We start from the raw sequence: 15,818 nt of genomic DNA, 5'->3' as shown, positions 1-15,818 counted from the left end.
GGGGTCAGGGATGATGGAGGCTGTGGCTGGGGTCAGGGTTGACTGGGCTGTGGTTGGGGTCAGGGATGATGGAGGCTGTGGTTGGGGTCAGGGATGATGGAGGCTGTGGTTGGGGTCAGGGTTGACTGGGCTGTGGTTGGGGTCAGGGATGATGGAGGCTGTGGTTGGGGTCAGGGATGATGGAGGCTGTGGTTGGGGTCAGGGATGATGGAGGCTGTGGTTGGGGTCAGGGATGATGGAGGCTGTGGTTGGGGTCAGGGATGATGGAGGCTGTGGTTGGGGTCAGGGATGATGGAGGCTGTGGTTGGGGTCAGGGATGATGGAGGCTGTGGTTGGGGTCAGGGATGATGGAGGCTGTGGTTGGGGTCAGAGATGATGGAGGCTGTGATTGGGGTCAGGGATGATGGAGGCTGTGGTTGGGGTCAGGGATGATGGAGGCTGTGGTTGGGATCAGGGTTGTCTGTGACACATTCACACACATGGACATGCATTCATATGTAATCAAGTAATACTAAGTAATACACACATTCCCACTCACTGACCCACAAGCACTAACACACACACACACACACTAAAACACACAATATGCACACATCATTAGGCTGTACTTAGCAGCCAATTGATTTTATTCATCCATCATTAGGCATTGATCAGAAGGCTGAGTTGTTCATTTTGGCTTGGGTGACTTCAGGGAGGTTGGTTGGAGCTCCAGATTGCTCCATTGATTTGGCTCATTGTATTCCTGCAATTTCAGTCCCACCCTTTGTTGGTCGGGAGGAAAAGATGGAGGACTGGGAAGGAGGGGCGGATTTTAGACGCTTCTAACATACAGAACCAAATGACTATCACATCACATTAACCCACAATACTTCACTGCGTCAAGTGAATACCATATCATTTCACCACTTCCTGTTAACCAAACCCTTTCGGACAAGTGAATATAATACCAATTCATATTAACCAACCCTTTTATGACAAGTGAATATAATATTGCTTCAAATTAAACCCATTTACAAGTGAATGTAATATCACTTCATATTAATCAACCCTTTTAGGACAAGTGTGACAAGAGTAAGAAGAAAATGTATTTTTTTGCCAATGTAGTCTTTCTGACTCCTTCTATTTATGGTATTCATTTTTGGATCTCACCATCAATTTTTTAGGATATGTTATGAATTACATGGGGTAGGAGAAGGGTTAGCTAAAACACAAGTATTTGCAAAATACAAAAAACTTAGTACAAAGTACAGAAAATGCACTTTTTCACCACATACACCATCGGTATGTTGGGCAACAAAAGGAAACTGCATACCAAGAAAAGCACCTGATACCCACATTGATGTATGGTAGTGGATCAGCAACGCTTTGGAGCGTTTTTTACTAGTAATCCAGGGGCTCTTCTGAAGATTGATGGCCTAATGAATTCCAGGATATTTCGGCCCTGTTTGCCTCTGCCAGGAGATTAAGACTTGGCCATGGATGGACCTTTCAAACAGACAGTGACCCCAAACATACATCCAACTGAACGCAAAATCAATGTTTTATAATGGCTATCTGTCTCCAGATTTGAATCCAAATTAAAACCTGTGGTCTGAAGAGACCAAGGCAGTCCACAAGCGAAAACCTAAGACTGTTGCCACAAAGTGCTTTTACAGATACCCAACCTAGTCTACGAGACATGGCTTTCTCCCCCTGTCAAGTGCACTACTTTTCCCCAGAGCCCTATGGGAAATAGGTTGCCATTTGGGATGCTGACATGACAGTGTCTGTGTGACCATCTGGTGGACCTCGCTTGGGTTTTCTGGGGAGTAAATAATGGGGCCCCGTGGTCTAAGCTGCTACGTCCACTGCAGGATGGGTTCGATTCCGGCCTTCGGCCATACAAGCACACCCGTTCCACTTTCTTTCACTGCATCAACTAAAGCACAAAAATGCCCAAAATATATCTTTCAGAAAAACTTGAGACTCAAGATAGGATTCTTGAATACGTGGGGATTCAATCTCTAATATCATTAATACTGCAGTCTAGGTTTAACAATATAGAGTCAGAACAACTTAAGATTCAACACGTGTTTTTGAAAATGTTACCAGTGGTCTGAAAGATATACCTGGCTGTAGGTAAAAGATTTTAAACGACCCAAGTTAATGGACCCACAGTAAAGTTGTTATGCTTTGTTTCCATGCTGTAGTTTGCGGAAATCCTTTTCCGATTCTGCTGATGTTTCACTATGATGACGATTCGTTGTGATGCCACAATGCACTGCCATACTGATTGCAGAAGATGGTGGCTAGTTAAATTGCGCATAGACTTAGGGGATATTACAATATTTATTGTCTTAACCTTGCTCCTACACGGAGAGCTGTGTCCGTACACTACATGGTAAAACCAGACCCACATCCAATCCTGTTTCACCTACAAACATCAAAACACAGAGTTTTTTCAGAAATCCAACTTGGAGGATTCTGGATTTCTGTATTATTCTTCCAACATTGATTTCTGGAAAACCAAGGACACTTGGCCACGAGTAGTCAGCTGACTGAACATTGCCTGATTGAAGCATGCAAAAGAGTCACGGAGCGAAACCCTAATGAAATCAGAATGGAGCCAAGCTGAAACCCACAGGATGCTTCCCCGATTTGAACCCAGCTGTTTTGTTTTTCATCCGATTATGGAACCAGTAAGGGACAGATTTCTTTTTGCCAGTTGGTAGCAACCACAGAGGGAGTTTAATGAAGTTTGAAGAGTATTAAGAGAATGAGAGCGGCGAATTATCAGGAGGCGGAGCGGCGAATTATCAGGAGGCGGAGCGACTCTGAGGCCGCACGGCGTAACAGTCGGCGTGCATGTGAAGAGCGGACAGAAAGCAGAGATGAGGGGCGTTAACCTCACGACCTAGCGAGGCAGAGCCTCTGTTGATTAGGGCGAGCTTCAAAGAAACAGCCGATCGAGGGGGTTTGCCCGACTCATCCGAGGTCTCGGTGTGACTGAGAAATAACCTGGGGAGAGTGCAGTGTGTCGAGGAGCGGGCGGTTCATAATGTTGGTATCTCCACCTACCAGAGGTATCGAGCATTCTGGGTAGTTCATTCACGAGAGGTAGGTTGCTTTAGCATTCAGATCAGCACTCCTCTCAAGGGGGTTATAGCAGTGAAGCGGATGAGCAGCTAAAAGGGAAAGCGCCCCGGCGTGTGCGATGCCCACTGACTTAGTTACAACCGGGGAGGCCTGAAGGAAAAGGCCTGGCCAGTGGTCCCACGGCTTGACTGAGAACGCCTTCCCGAGTGGGCGACGTTAGGATACGTTATCCAACCGGTTAGCGTATTTCTGCGACTACTGTGTGGCAGTGTTCCCTTGGTTGGTCATGAGGCGTCCGTGTGTGGGAGGGAACGGCCTAGCTCTGCCAGGAGTGGGGGATTCCATTTAACAGGGACATGCCTGGAGGACAAGCTACATCAATGTAGTTAACCAAGGAGGAAATCACCGAGCCGCTCGTATGAACACATTTCTCTGTTCAAATCTGGATGCATTTTAGGATCTATGTGGAAAACATGATGAACAACAAAATGTTATACCAAAAAATAATAATAATATTGTCATGTATATTGTACTGCAATGTATTCTTACATTTATGGTATATAATATATGAATACATGCACATTTTTGGAAAAATGAAACTTTTGGAGTGGGTGGGTTCCTCAAAAGGTTGTTCAAGGAACTATTGAAATGAATTCTCTGAAATGCCTTTTTTACATTTCTCCTTGAAAAACTGATAGGTGTTCCATCACAGTTACAAGGTGAAGTACCCCTAATGGATCTTTAAAGACCATTTTTAGGATGCAGATGACCGGTCACAGAAGATCTGGATACTAACCTAATTGAAAGTCAGTCTAGCTATGGCCTCATAATGAAATTTCTACTGTCACATTTCAGTCTCCACAACCCTTCTATAAAGGCAACCAGATCTGACCTCTGGCTCTCTACTTCCACAGCAGTCATTAAAGAAGACCAAGGCCTTCTACTAACACACATAAATTATCAGATCATATTACATTAATACACAATCATGTTGGAAGTCCATCAAGAAGTGTTATGTTGGACCTGAACAAGTCCCACAGAAAACAAGGCTGCTACGAAATGCTCTTTCCTCCAGAAAAGGAAAAAACTGATCAAAAGACCAAAAGAGTATGAACATACTGTACATACACATACTGTCTTTACTCTCAGATGTAGGCAAACAGGAGCTTTTTTTAAATGATAACAGGCTCTGTGGTGAGTCTGGGCCACCCCTTGTTACTCTGCTCTATGAAGCACTGGTGTTTTCATTACGTAAGTCCTAGATATTCAACTGAAGGCATCTGAGGTATTTCAGTGGACCTCAGAGAATTTCCAAGCAATAATATGAAAGAGAGCCCGGCCCACACTAAGCCCCCCTCCCCCCCATACATCTGAGCCAGAGCTAGTGTGCATATCCCAATTATTCACGGTATCGAAAACAACTCAAAATACTTAATCCACGCTCGACTGAGCTTGCTTGGCTTAATGGATCAATAGACATGTCCAAAAAGTGAAAACCCACCCCAATCTCGCAGTCAAAGCAGGCTACAGCCAATGGTCAAACTGTGTGAAACATGTTGAACGGCATTTGGACCCAGGTCTTATGTATAGTAAGATTGAAGGAGGAATGTAGGAGCTGTCAGGCTCCATGAGCATGTAAACCTGTATACAACCACACGCCATGTTGTTTTAACTCAAGCCCCTAGCACCAAGAGGACATCCACTGGGTGTGTGTGTGTGTGTGTGTTTATGTGTCTGTGTGTGTCTTTGTGAGTTTGCTTTCCGTCTGCTAAACGTTACAACGGGAAGAGTGATTTCTAGGTCTTGTGTATATTGTAAACTAATGGGTTCTTGGTGTTTGTTGTTATAATATATCTTCATGCCACCCCGCTGCTTTTATCCAACCTAGCCATTGTAATGGACTAGTGCTTTTTCCTGCTGCACTTTATTACATCAAAAGGGATGTAAGAGACACGAGGCCGGGTTGCCCCGACAAGAAATCTGCTCAGTCAGTCCGTTAGAGTTTAAAGCATGTTGCATGTACTTAACCAAGCAGACAACATGTCCCTAACCAAGATAACATGTAACTAACCAAGCAGACAACATGTACATAACCAAGACAACATATACCTAACTAAGCAGAGAACATGTCCCTAACCAAGACAACATATAATTAACCAAGCAGACAACATGTACATAACCAAGACAGATAACATGTCGCTAACCAAGACAGACAACATGTCCCTGAACAAGACAGACAACATGTACATAACCAAGATAAAATGTCCCTTACCAAGCCGACAAAATGTCCCTTACCTAGACAGACAACATGTACAAAACCAAGATAACATGTCCCTAACCAAGACAGACACCATGTCCCTAGCCAAGCAGACACCATGTCCTTAACCAAGCAGACAACATGTCCCTAACCAAGACAGACAGCATGTCCCTAACCAAGACAGACAGCATGTCCCTAACCAAGACAGACAACATGTCTCTAACCAAGACAGACAACATATACCTAACCAAGCCGACATGTAATTAACCAAGACATGTCCCTAACCAAGATAGACAACATGTACAAAACCAAGATAACATGTTCCAAACCAAGACAGACACCATGTCCTTAACCAAGCAGACAACATGTCCCTAAACAAGACAAAACCTCCTTCCCCTACACCACAAGGCTGTCCATGACCACTGACATAGAGCAGTTCATCACAAGCTCCTTCACCTTTGACTGATGCAGGTCTACAGTCTGACGGCCACCTACTGCCAGCCTGTGACAATGGCTCTGACTCCTGAAAATCCGTACCGCATGTTTGTCCTGACAACCCAGGCTGTTCAGCCATAACCGGAAGGGTTAACCGGTTCTCAGCACAAACACACACGCACAAAACACACGCACAAAACACACACGCACGAAACACGCACATCTCTCAGGTCTTGTCCCTGTTCATTCTTTCTCTATGATGTCTCTCTCTCTCCATATTTGTTACATATATCTGAACATCTATCTTAGTTTGATGTTTTATGTGGACCTGAGGAGGTGGCTGTTGCTCTGGGAAATGAGGATCCTAATGAAGTCAACGGTATATTTTGTCTTCCAAGCTGTAGTGCAACAAGCAGCGAGAAGAGTGACACATTGTTGATCCAGCTGGGGGCAGGATGAAGTGAAGGGGAAAGGGAGGAGGAGGAGGGACAGGGGAAAGACAAAAGGAGAGACAGGAGAGAGCGAAGGAAAGGGAGGAAGGAAAGGAGGGGAGGAGAGGTGACGAGAGGTGGTTGAAGAGAAATAGCGAGGAGAAGAGGCAGAGCACTGCACGCTTAAACCATTAGTACACAGTACACACTGCTGGCAGAACAGAGACAGAGATAAGTAGGTGGTGGGTGGAAGTCAGAGCAAATGTGTCGGGGAGGAAAGAGAGTGAACGCTGAACAGGCCGTGTGGCAATACAAGGCATAAGAGGAGAGAGTGGAGGAGACGGTGAGGAGACGGTGAGGAGAGAGTGGAGGAGACGGTGAGGAGACGGTGAGGAGAGTCAGGTATGTTTGAGTAGGGAGTTCCGCATACTCAAAAATGCAAGTACACACATATAACACACACATGCAGTAGATCACATCAACAACAGCTGGCGTGTGTGTGTTGGGCTACTCACCTCTGACCCGGGCAAAGCAACAGCCACACTTGGCCAGAACTTTACGGAATAAGTGTTGGCAGGCACAGCCCCTGTGATGATGACCCCCTTTCATGGTGTACCCCTCACACTGGATGACCGGCTACCAGGGGTGGGCATGGCCCAGCGAACTCTCTCACACGCGCTCGCGCGTGCGTGCACACGCACGTACACACGAACACACAAGATCCTCGTGCTCAGAGTAAATCCCAAAGCGGTGTCCAGAGAGCAGCATCCACAGATGACAACACACAGAGAGAGCAAGAAGTCCGGATAAAAGCTCCTGTCGTTCAAATGAAGTCCACAGCCATGCAGAGGTACCTCACACGGAGACCCACACTGTCGCTGTCACCCTGAACTCCATGGCTGTCATTAGAACAGTTATCTCTCACTTTATCCTTCTCTTTTTCTTTCCAGTTGCTGAGCTCTCGTCTCTATTAACTGCCTGGTCAAATGACAGAGTAGCAGTCTGCCTCAGAGACAGAGAGAGAGCATTATGGGAGAGAGAGAGAGAGAGAGAGAGAAAGAGGGGAGGGGGGAGGAGTCTTCTACAGCTCTAGTTGCGCCTGGCTATTCCAGTATGATGTTCCCACTCCCCTTCTTTTCTCCCTTCCTGTTAAGTCTGCATTCTGTCTCTCTTACAGACTCAGTTTTCTAAAATGTTTTCGTAATCCCTCCATTCCTCTCTCGCTCTCTCACTCATTCCCTTTGCTTATCTCAGCATTTCTGTCTTGTGTTTCTCTTAGCAAGCATATTTTTCTTTTTACTCTCCGTCCTGCTATCCCTCTGCACTCTCTAATTCTGTCATCTCTTCCACAGTGTCTGACTTTCTGCCTGTATGTTTACGCGGCTGCCTGCTGAATGCAACGTTGGCAGACTGACCTATCTCACTGAAAGAATCCTACTAGAAACCCAACACCTCCCACAGACCAGCTGAAATGCCATGCATCTCTTGCTATCTTTCCCTGCCCACTGCCTCAATCTCTTCTATCTCTACCAGCAGAGTTGGGGAGTAACAGTTTACAAGTAAAAACAGTAACTGTAACCCGTTACGTTACCAACTAATACATTGTAATCTGATTACAGATACATTTGAAAACATTTTTGATTACTTTTGGATTACTTCAATTGAAAAAAATATTATGACATGTTTTATGTTTGAGTTAATTTTTTTATGTTATGAAAACATTGTTATTTGAACCAAAAACTGCATGCCGAGGTTGTGTGTGTGATCATCATGCGCGCTAAGGTGGACGCGCATAACCAGTTTAGTGACAGAGGAAGCGCTAGTTTAAATGTATCCGGTTTTGGTTGGTTGGCTGGTAAAAAAATAATAATATCTTCAATAATATTGTTATTTAGTTATCTACGCGACGCATAATTCTCAGAACAATGATAGCCAATAGGCCAACCTGGTGTCATATATTTTTCAAGTTTCAAGGTTTATTTGTCAAATGCACTGAACAACACAGCCAGGACGAGTTGCACTGAATAACTTTTACAGGAATTGTTTAATAGATTAGACAACTGTTTGTTAGATAGCTGTAACATGGCCATACCTTCAAGATAAAGCATTATATGGAATTTACCATGACATTTGAGGAGAAAAGGTGTGTTGGGAAAAACTCTGCTAAAGGATGATTATTTGCATTTGACGTGGCCACATAATCTGCGTCCGTACAGGTATGCCATGTGATTCTGCTTGCTTTGCATCTCTGAAAATTGTGTTCATTGGTTATCATTGGCTGCTGACGTCATATACTTTAAACTAAGAGTGCAGGTTTATAATCAGTTTATATCTTACGGATATCTTAATTTTTATATACAACCATGTCAATAACCTTTTCGAGTAATTGCCATTTATTTTTCAACAATGTTTTGAAATAATTAAAAACATGAATAAAACACAAATAACAGAACAGGCTTAAGCGTCATTAGATTTTTGGTTATGTTCAGATAAAAAGTCAGATTCTGGACGATCAAGATTTATTGGATTATTTGGAATGACTGAATACATTACAGAACGTTAGCGTGTAATGTAGAGGTGTAGCCCAATCATATTGAAGTAGAAAGCAATGGTTTAGAAGCCCATTTCCAAAAGCACTGTAGCCTACCCAACCCATAAGGTAAAATGTGAATTCCGTTTTTGGCCAGCTATGTAAACTCTAACATTGATTGATCCCGCAAAAGGTGTTCAGTTGGTTATAGGCTATTCCTATTTGTTTCTTAATATGAAAGTAATTCAAAATAATCAGATTATGTTACTGAGTTTGAGTAATCAAAAAGTTATGTTACTGATTACAAATGTAGACAGGTAACTTGTAACTGTAATGGATTTACCTACCCAACCCTGTCTACCAGTGACTTTTCCATCCACTCTCTTTCTCTTTCTTTCTATCCCATTGTCTCAGGGATCCATCCCTTTTTCTACCCCAATGTCTCAGGGATCTATCCCTTTTTCTATCCCAATGTCTCAGGGATCTATTCTTTTTTCTATCCCAATGTCTCGGGGATCTATCCCTTTTTCTATCCCAATGTCTCAGGGATCTATCCCTTTTTCTACCCCTTTTTCTATCCCAATGTCTCAGGGATCTATCCCTTTTTCTATCACAATGTCTCAGGGATCTATCCCTTTTTCTATCCCAATGTCTCTGGGATCTATTCCTTTTTCTATCGCAATGTCTCGGGGATCTATCCCTTTTTCTACCCCATTTTCTATCCCAACGTCTCGGGGATCTATCCCTTTTTCTATCCCAACGTCTCAGGGATCTATCCCTTTTTCTACCCCAATGTCTCGGGGATCTATCCCTTTTTCTACCCCAATGTCTCGGGGATCTATCCCTTTTTCTATCCCAAATCTCGGGGATCTATCCCTTTTTCTATCCCAATGTCTCAGGGATCTATCCCTTTTTCTATCGCAATGTCTCGGGGATCTATCCCTTTTTCTACCCCATTTTCTATCCCAACATCTCGGGGATCTATCCCTTTTTCTATCCCAACGTCTCGGGGATCTATCCCTTTTTCTACCCCAATGTCTCAGGGATCTATCCCTTTTTCTATCACAATGTCTCGGGGATCTATCCCTTTTTCTATCCCAATGTCTCGGGGATCTATTCTTTTTTCTATCCCAATGTCTCGGGGATCTATCCCTTTTTCTATCCCAATGTCTCGGGGATCTATCCCTTTTTCTACCCCTTTTTCTATCCCAACGTCTCGGGGATCTATCCCTTTTTCTACCCCAATGTCTCGGGGATCTATCCCTTTTTCTACCCCAATGTCTCGGGGATCTATTCCTTTTTCTATCCCAAATCTCGGGGATCTATCCCTTTTTCTACCCCTTTTTCTATCCCAATGTCTCAGGGATCTATCCCTTTTTCTTCCCCAATGTCTCAGGGATCTATCCCTTTTTCTACCCCAATGTCTCGGGGATCTATCATTTTTTCTACCCCAATGTCTCGGGGATCTATCCCTTTTTCTATCCCAATGTCTCGGGGATCTATCCCTTTTTCTACCCCATTGTCTCAGGGATCTATCCCTTTTTCTACCCCAATGTCTCGGGGATCTATCCCTTTTTCTATCCCAAATCTCGGGGATCTATCCCTTTTTCTATCCCAATGTCTCAGGGATCTATCCCTTTTTCTTCCCCAATGTCTCGGGGATCTATCCCTTTTTCTACCCCAATGTCTCGGGGATCTATCCTTTTTTCTACCCCAATGTCTCGGGGATCTATCCCTTTTTCTATCCCAATGTCTCGGGGATCTATCCCTTTTTCTACCCCAAAGACTCTTCCACTGTCTCTGCCTCTATCTCTCGTTCTGTATTTTCCATTGTCTGTCTGCCTCTATCTCTCGTTCTGTATTTTCCATTGTCTGTCTGCCTCTATCGCTTTTCCAATCACTTCTACTGTCTCCGTCTACTGTCTCCGTCGAGTAAATTAAATATAATAGCGTGCTGGTCAAATGTTTAATAATAAATACTTATCTGGAGTGCTGCAGTATTTTAAAGAGGTGATATATGATTCTATTTGGAGCGCCACTATGTTAGTTAGGAGGAAAAGACTAGTCTCTCACTGCTTTCTTCTCAGAGTCAATTACAGGCAATGGTGGTATTATGAGGGACGCACACACACTGTCTCACATATACAGACACGTACACACTGTGTCACACGCACAGAAATCCACACACTGTCTTACACACACTGTCTCACACACACAGACACGCCCACACTGTCCATGGAAGACCGAAATATTTTTCTCCCGTAGGCACTTCATCATCTACAACCACAATATCAACCACAATATCCTGTGTGTGTGTGTGTTTGTGTGCGGGTGTGTGTGTGTGTATGTGAGCAGAATGCTAATAGAGTGCATTCTGTGGGCATTCTGTGTCTGAAGATTGAAGTTTGAAGACTGATGTGAGTGTGAATACCTTACTGTAAGGGTTAGTCCCCAGAGCCACTAGTCAACAGTTCTCGGACACCTCTCTCACTGGACCACTCACTCAAATGGACCGGAAGTTCTACACGTAAACTGTTTTAATTAGATCATCCTGTAGCTGTAGCAAAGTTGTTTCCACTTTAAAATGGCAGACTTGATTTGACCGAAAAAATTATCAAAACTAAAAAAAAAGTGCCATTATTTATAATCCACGTAGCTTTTGCTGCAGAGATATTTTCCTGCTGTGTAAAACTGTTTAGCTACATTTGTACACTAATTGTGTTATTAAGGTGAAACAAACAAGAAATTCACTAGAGAAAAGAGATTGGACCATATCTGTTACACATTTTAAATTAACTACACTGCTCAAGAGAATTCTGCTCAACAAAATCAGATCTCGATGAACATAATACAGTAAAGGTCAAAATCATTACTGTACATTGTGTAATTCGTTGGGAGCAAAATAACTTTATGACTCAATGGAAACCAAAATCACCAACCAACTGAGGACCGTATTAAAACACACACCAAAAATCTAAGTAAACTATTGAAATCACAGGCTATTCCAACTCATCACAGCAACTCATAATGTGACTCAGTAGTGTGTATGGCCCCCACACGCCTGTATGCACTCCCGACATCATCTGGGCATGCTCCTGATGAGACAATGGTGTACTGGAGGATCTCCTTCCAGACCTGGATCAGGGCTTCAGTGAGCTCCTGGACAGTCTGTGGTGCTACTTGACAGTGTGTGGCGCTGCAAATCTAGAGAAGAATCAGTCAGAAAAGATGAGGAATGGGCATCTGTCTGTGGCCACCAACTGCGTCATCCTTCCTTTTTTGGGGGTTGTCTTGTTGTTGAACCTGTTGTCACTTTCATTTGCACCAAAACAGGCGACATTGATTCCCAATCGCTTATGCTTCCTAACTGGACAAATTGATATCCCTGAATTTCTATTGACTTGCCATTATACTGTGATGATTATGTGTTTTCTAAATATTTTTGAGCAGTGTATTTGTTTATTCTGTTCCGTCATATTTACTTCATTATGAAACTGTCACGTAGATTTCTACTAATCTGGTTAGCAGTGCTCTGTGGAAACCACATGGCGGGAAACAATTGTAAAATCCTAAGCTCTGTGTGAGGGTTGGTCACCTGGTATTGGCAAGTCAATTAAAAACTAAGTAGTATGCCTACTAGAAAGACAGCCCATAATAGATGTATTACAAATGTGCCTTTGAACACAATAGTATAAATCAATTGGCATTTGACTACAAAAATCTAAGTGAACTCCTGTTGATACAACACCATACTGTAAGCAATGCCAGCTATGCCCAGATGTAAACCAGGCCAGCTCTATCCAGATGTAAACCAGGCCTGCTCTGTCCAGATGTAAACCAGGCCAGCTCTGTCTAGGTGTAAACCAGGCCAGCTCTATCCAGATGTAAACCAGGCCAGCTCTGTCTAGATGTAAACCAGGCCAGCTCTGTCTAGATGTAAACCAGGCCAGCTCTGTCCAGATGTAAACCAGGCCAGCTCTGTCCAAATGTAAACCAGGCCAGCTCTGTCCAGACGTAAACCAGGCCAGCTCTGTCTAGGTGTAAACCAGGCCAGCTCTGTCCAGATGTAAACCAGGCCAGCTCTGTCTAGATGTAAACCAGGCCAGCTCTGTCCAGATGTAAACCAGGCCAGCTCTGTCCAAATGTAAACCAGGCCAGCTCTGTCCAGATGTAAACCAGACCAGCTCTGCCCACTCAGGACTCTTTACAGTGAGTGAATCCCAAAGTCATCCAACTCCCTGTATGTTTCTGGTACCAGTGGCACCAGGTCCAGTTCATCTGTTATGGTAGAGGAGACATGAGAGGAGAGGCCAGTTATCTAAGTGCTATGTGCTCCTTTTCTGTCCAGTTTTCCTTTTTTTCTCTTCTGTCCATTTCTCCTTTCCTCTTGTGTCCTGCTCTCCCGTCCTTTTCTCTAATGTTATCCCTGTCCACTATGTTTGTCAGCCTGTGGCCAGGCTCAGGTTCCTCGCTAAAGTATCAAAGACCAGGCAATGTCTCATACAGCGCAGCCACTTTCTGTCTCTCTCCATCCCTCTCTCTCGGTACGTCCATCTCTTTTTGGTCTTCCTTCTCTTCCTATTTTGTACATTTGTGATGGGTCTGTGTGACCATTAAGCCATCAGCACAGACCATCACAGCATCACAGCACATGTAATGTGATATTACATCATCCCACTGCAACAACTGCAATGGAGTATCCGTTTCGACCTCCCTCAGACCGTCGCTGATAAGGGTTACAGTCCTGAATAAATAATGTCCTGTTTCAGCCAATCATTCAGAACATATCAAAATGTACTGACGTCTAACCAAGAGGCTGGACGTCTCTAATAAAAGAGCAGAGGTCAAGTTTGTCTCTTTGCTGACCATGGTCAGAGACCTTCATTAAAGTCAGATATGTTTTCACCACTCCTTTCCTTTGTTAACTTGGTTTCCAGGTATAACTATTCATAGCTGTTTTGCTGCTTAAGACTCGCAGGTTAGATGCTCGTTAGTTCTGTCTTCTACTTGTTGTCATTACCATTAGCTGTTTGTTCCTTTCAGATTCACATAGCTTTGTTACTAAGTTGTTGGTTCTCCCTTTCCAGAGTCACCACCAGGCTTAGAATTTTGTCATTTTAGGGGCATGGCCATTTGGCCTTCGGTGTCACAAAAATGTTTAGGGCACAAAGGCCACATTGCGAGGGGCCTGTCCTGCCTTGGTACAGCTCACCTCATTAAGGAAATTGCTAAGCTGTTGGCGATACCAGAGAAGTGGAACAGGGGAATAAAAGCATTTGTTGACCAGGCAGTCCTGACTAATGCTATGCCCCCCCCCCCCCCAACATGCAGAGAGCCCTAATGCGTTGACAATATAGGCACAATAATGGAAGTGCAGGTCAAAGCCGTGAGTGAACACCAAAAAGAAAAACTGCACCCCTCTCTTGAAGAGAGGAGCACTGAGAGCTCTATTAGCTGTGAACCGCTCCCTCTCCCAAGAGAACTGACGACAATGGATGCTGCCGCCCTGCCACCAGCAAGGTAGATCAGCTGCGTCGCTCAGCCCCGCCAACCTCGGAGGCAAACATTAGGCACGACCCGGAGGGTTCTGGGTCTCGAAAGGTGCCACTGTTAGTACGCTCAACATGTGTGGTATGTCATCGATCCCTCGGAGAACACGCGGAAGCAGCCCATTAAAGGACGAATTAAACTACAGGTTATTCCAAACCAGGTCTTTCAAGCTGGATCTCGGGTAGTTCTGGGCAGAACATCCGTTGTGCAAGACAGACCGTTCGGTATCCGAGCCAGCGGTGCTAAAGCCGAGGTCCAGAGGTCCCCCAGCACTTCCACGGGCGCTCAAGACAGTCAGATGCCTCAACCCAGAGAGGATTCTACTCCCCATCTTTTTTTTGTCCGTGGAGTATCAACCCATCTGGAGCTCAGACATTGAACTTGTTCCTGAAGGTACTGATATCCCTCCCTGAAGGTACTACCAAGGAATATGTTGGACCCGATATCCCTCTTTCTCAACCAGGTCCTATAACTATGAACGAGCACAACTACTGCCATTCGTTTCCTCAGATTTGGCTACATTGCACTTCCACCAGTTGCCCAGGAGGGGGCGGGTAGAGCAGAGCCATAAGGGAGCTTTTCCATGTACCTGCACCAGAGCACAGTTCACATTAGCTTCCTATCATTCTCTCTCGCATCTGAAACCGACCTCTGGATTGAATTAATATAGATTTTGGCTGGTGGGCTGTGTGTGAGAGTAGTACATGCTTGTGGGAGTTTGTACCAAATGCCCTCTTCCACTGGGTCGTGGGCTTCCAGGAAATAAAGGAATAAAAATAAGGAATTGTGAAGAAGGGAATGGGAGGTGAATTTTCTGTCTTCCTCTCTAAATCCTTAAGTTCTCTTCACTTCCTTTTTCTCTCATCCATCTTCTTTCCAACTCCCCCACTATTATCACCTCCATCCCCTCATTCCTCCATCTCCTCTCTACCTCCTCTCTCCTCTTCCTCCTTTTCCTCTCATCCATCTTCACCTCTCATTCTGCTCTTCACCTCTTCCCTTTCGCTCTGCTGTCTCTCTGTCCCTCTCTCACCATTCTCGCTCTACCTCCTCCTCTGCATATCATTCCATACACCCCCCCACACACACAGACACACACACACACAGACACACACACAAGACACATAAATCACACATCCTCACGCAGATCGTCAAACTATAAACACAGATGTAGAGAAGAAGCCTGCCAGAAGCCACGTATATATCACATTCAGTGGTATATACAGTAATACACAAACATATTTATATCACATCCATAATGTAATAGACAACCACATTTATCACATCCATACTGTAATACACAACCCCATTTACATCACATCCATAATGTAATAGACAACCACATTTATCACATCCATACTGTAATACACAACCCCATTTATATCACATCCATACTGTAATAGACAGCCACATTTATATCACATCCATACTGTAATACACAACCCCATTTATATCACATCCATACTGTAATACACAACCCCATTTATATCACATCCATACTGTAATAGACAACCACATTTATATCACATCCATACTGTAA

The 15,818-nt window shown here is 44.2% G+C and overlaps 1 protein-coding gene across 5 annotated transcripts in view; it reads right to left on the bottom strand.

Moving 5' to 3' along the window:
• The window catches only part of arhgef25a (Rho guanine nucleotide exchange factor (GEF) 25a), a 74,033-nt gene that overhangs the window by 44,360 nt on the left and 13,855 nt on the right, over nucleotides 1-15,818 (bottom strand). Inside the window, exon 1 of one of the 5 annotated variants that reach the window (XM_020051722.3) lies at nucleotides 6,714-7,205. The exons of the other annotated variants lie outside the window; for them this stretch is intronic. Within the exon in view, the coding sequence (XP_019907281.2) occupies nucleotides 6,714-6,807 (94 nt within the window). The 5' untranslated portion in view covers nucleotides 6,808-7,205. Of the gene's footprint in view, nucleotides 1-6,713; nucleotides 7,206-15,818 lie in introns of those variants that run through there. 5 annotated transcript variants of the gene reach the window in all.

This window comes from Esox lucius, chromosome 12 (assembly GCF_011004845.1).
Source record: "Esox lucius isolate fEsoLuc1 chromosome 12, fEsoLuc1.pri, whole genome shotgun sequence".
Classification (NCBI taxonomy): Eukaryota; Metazoa; Chordata; class Actinopteri; order Esociformes; family Esocidae; genus Esox; species Esox lucius.
This window is presented reverse-complemented; position numbering and strand designations above follow the sequence as displayed.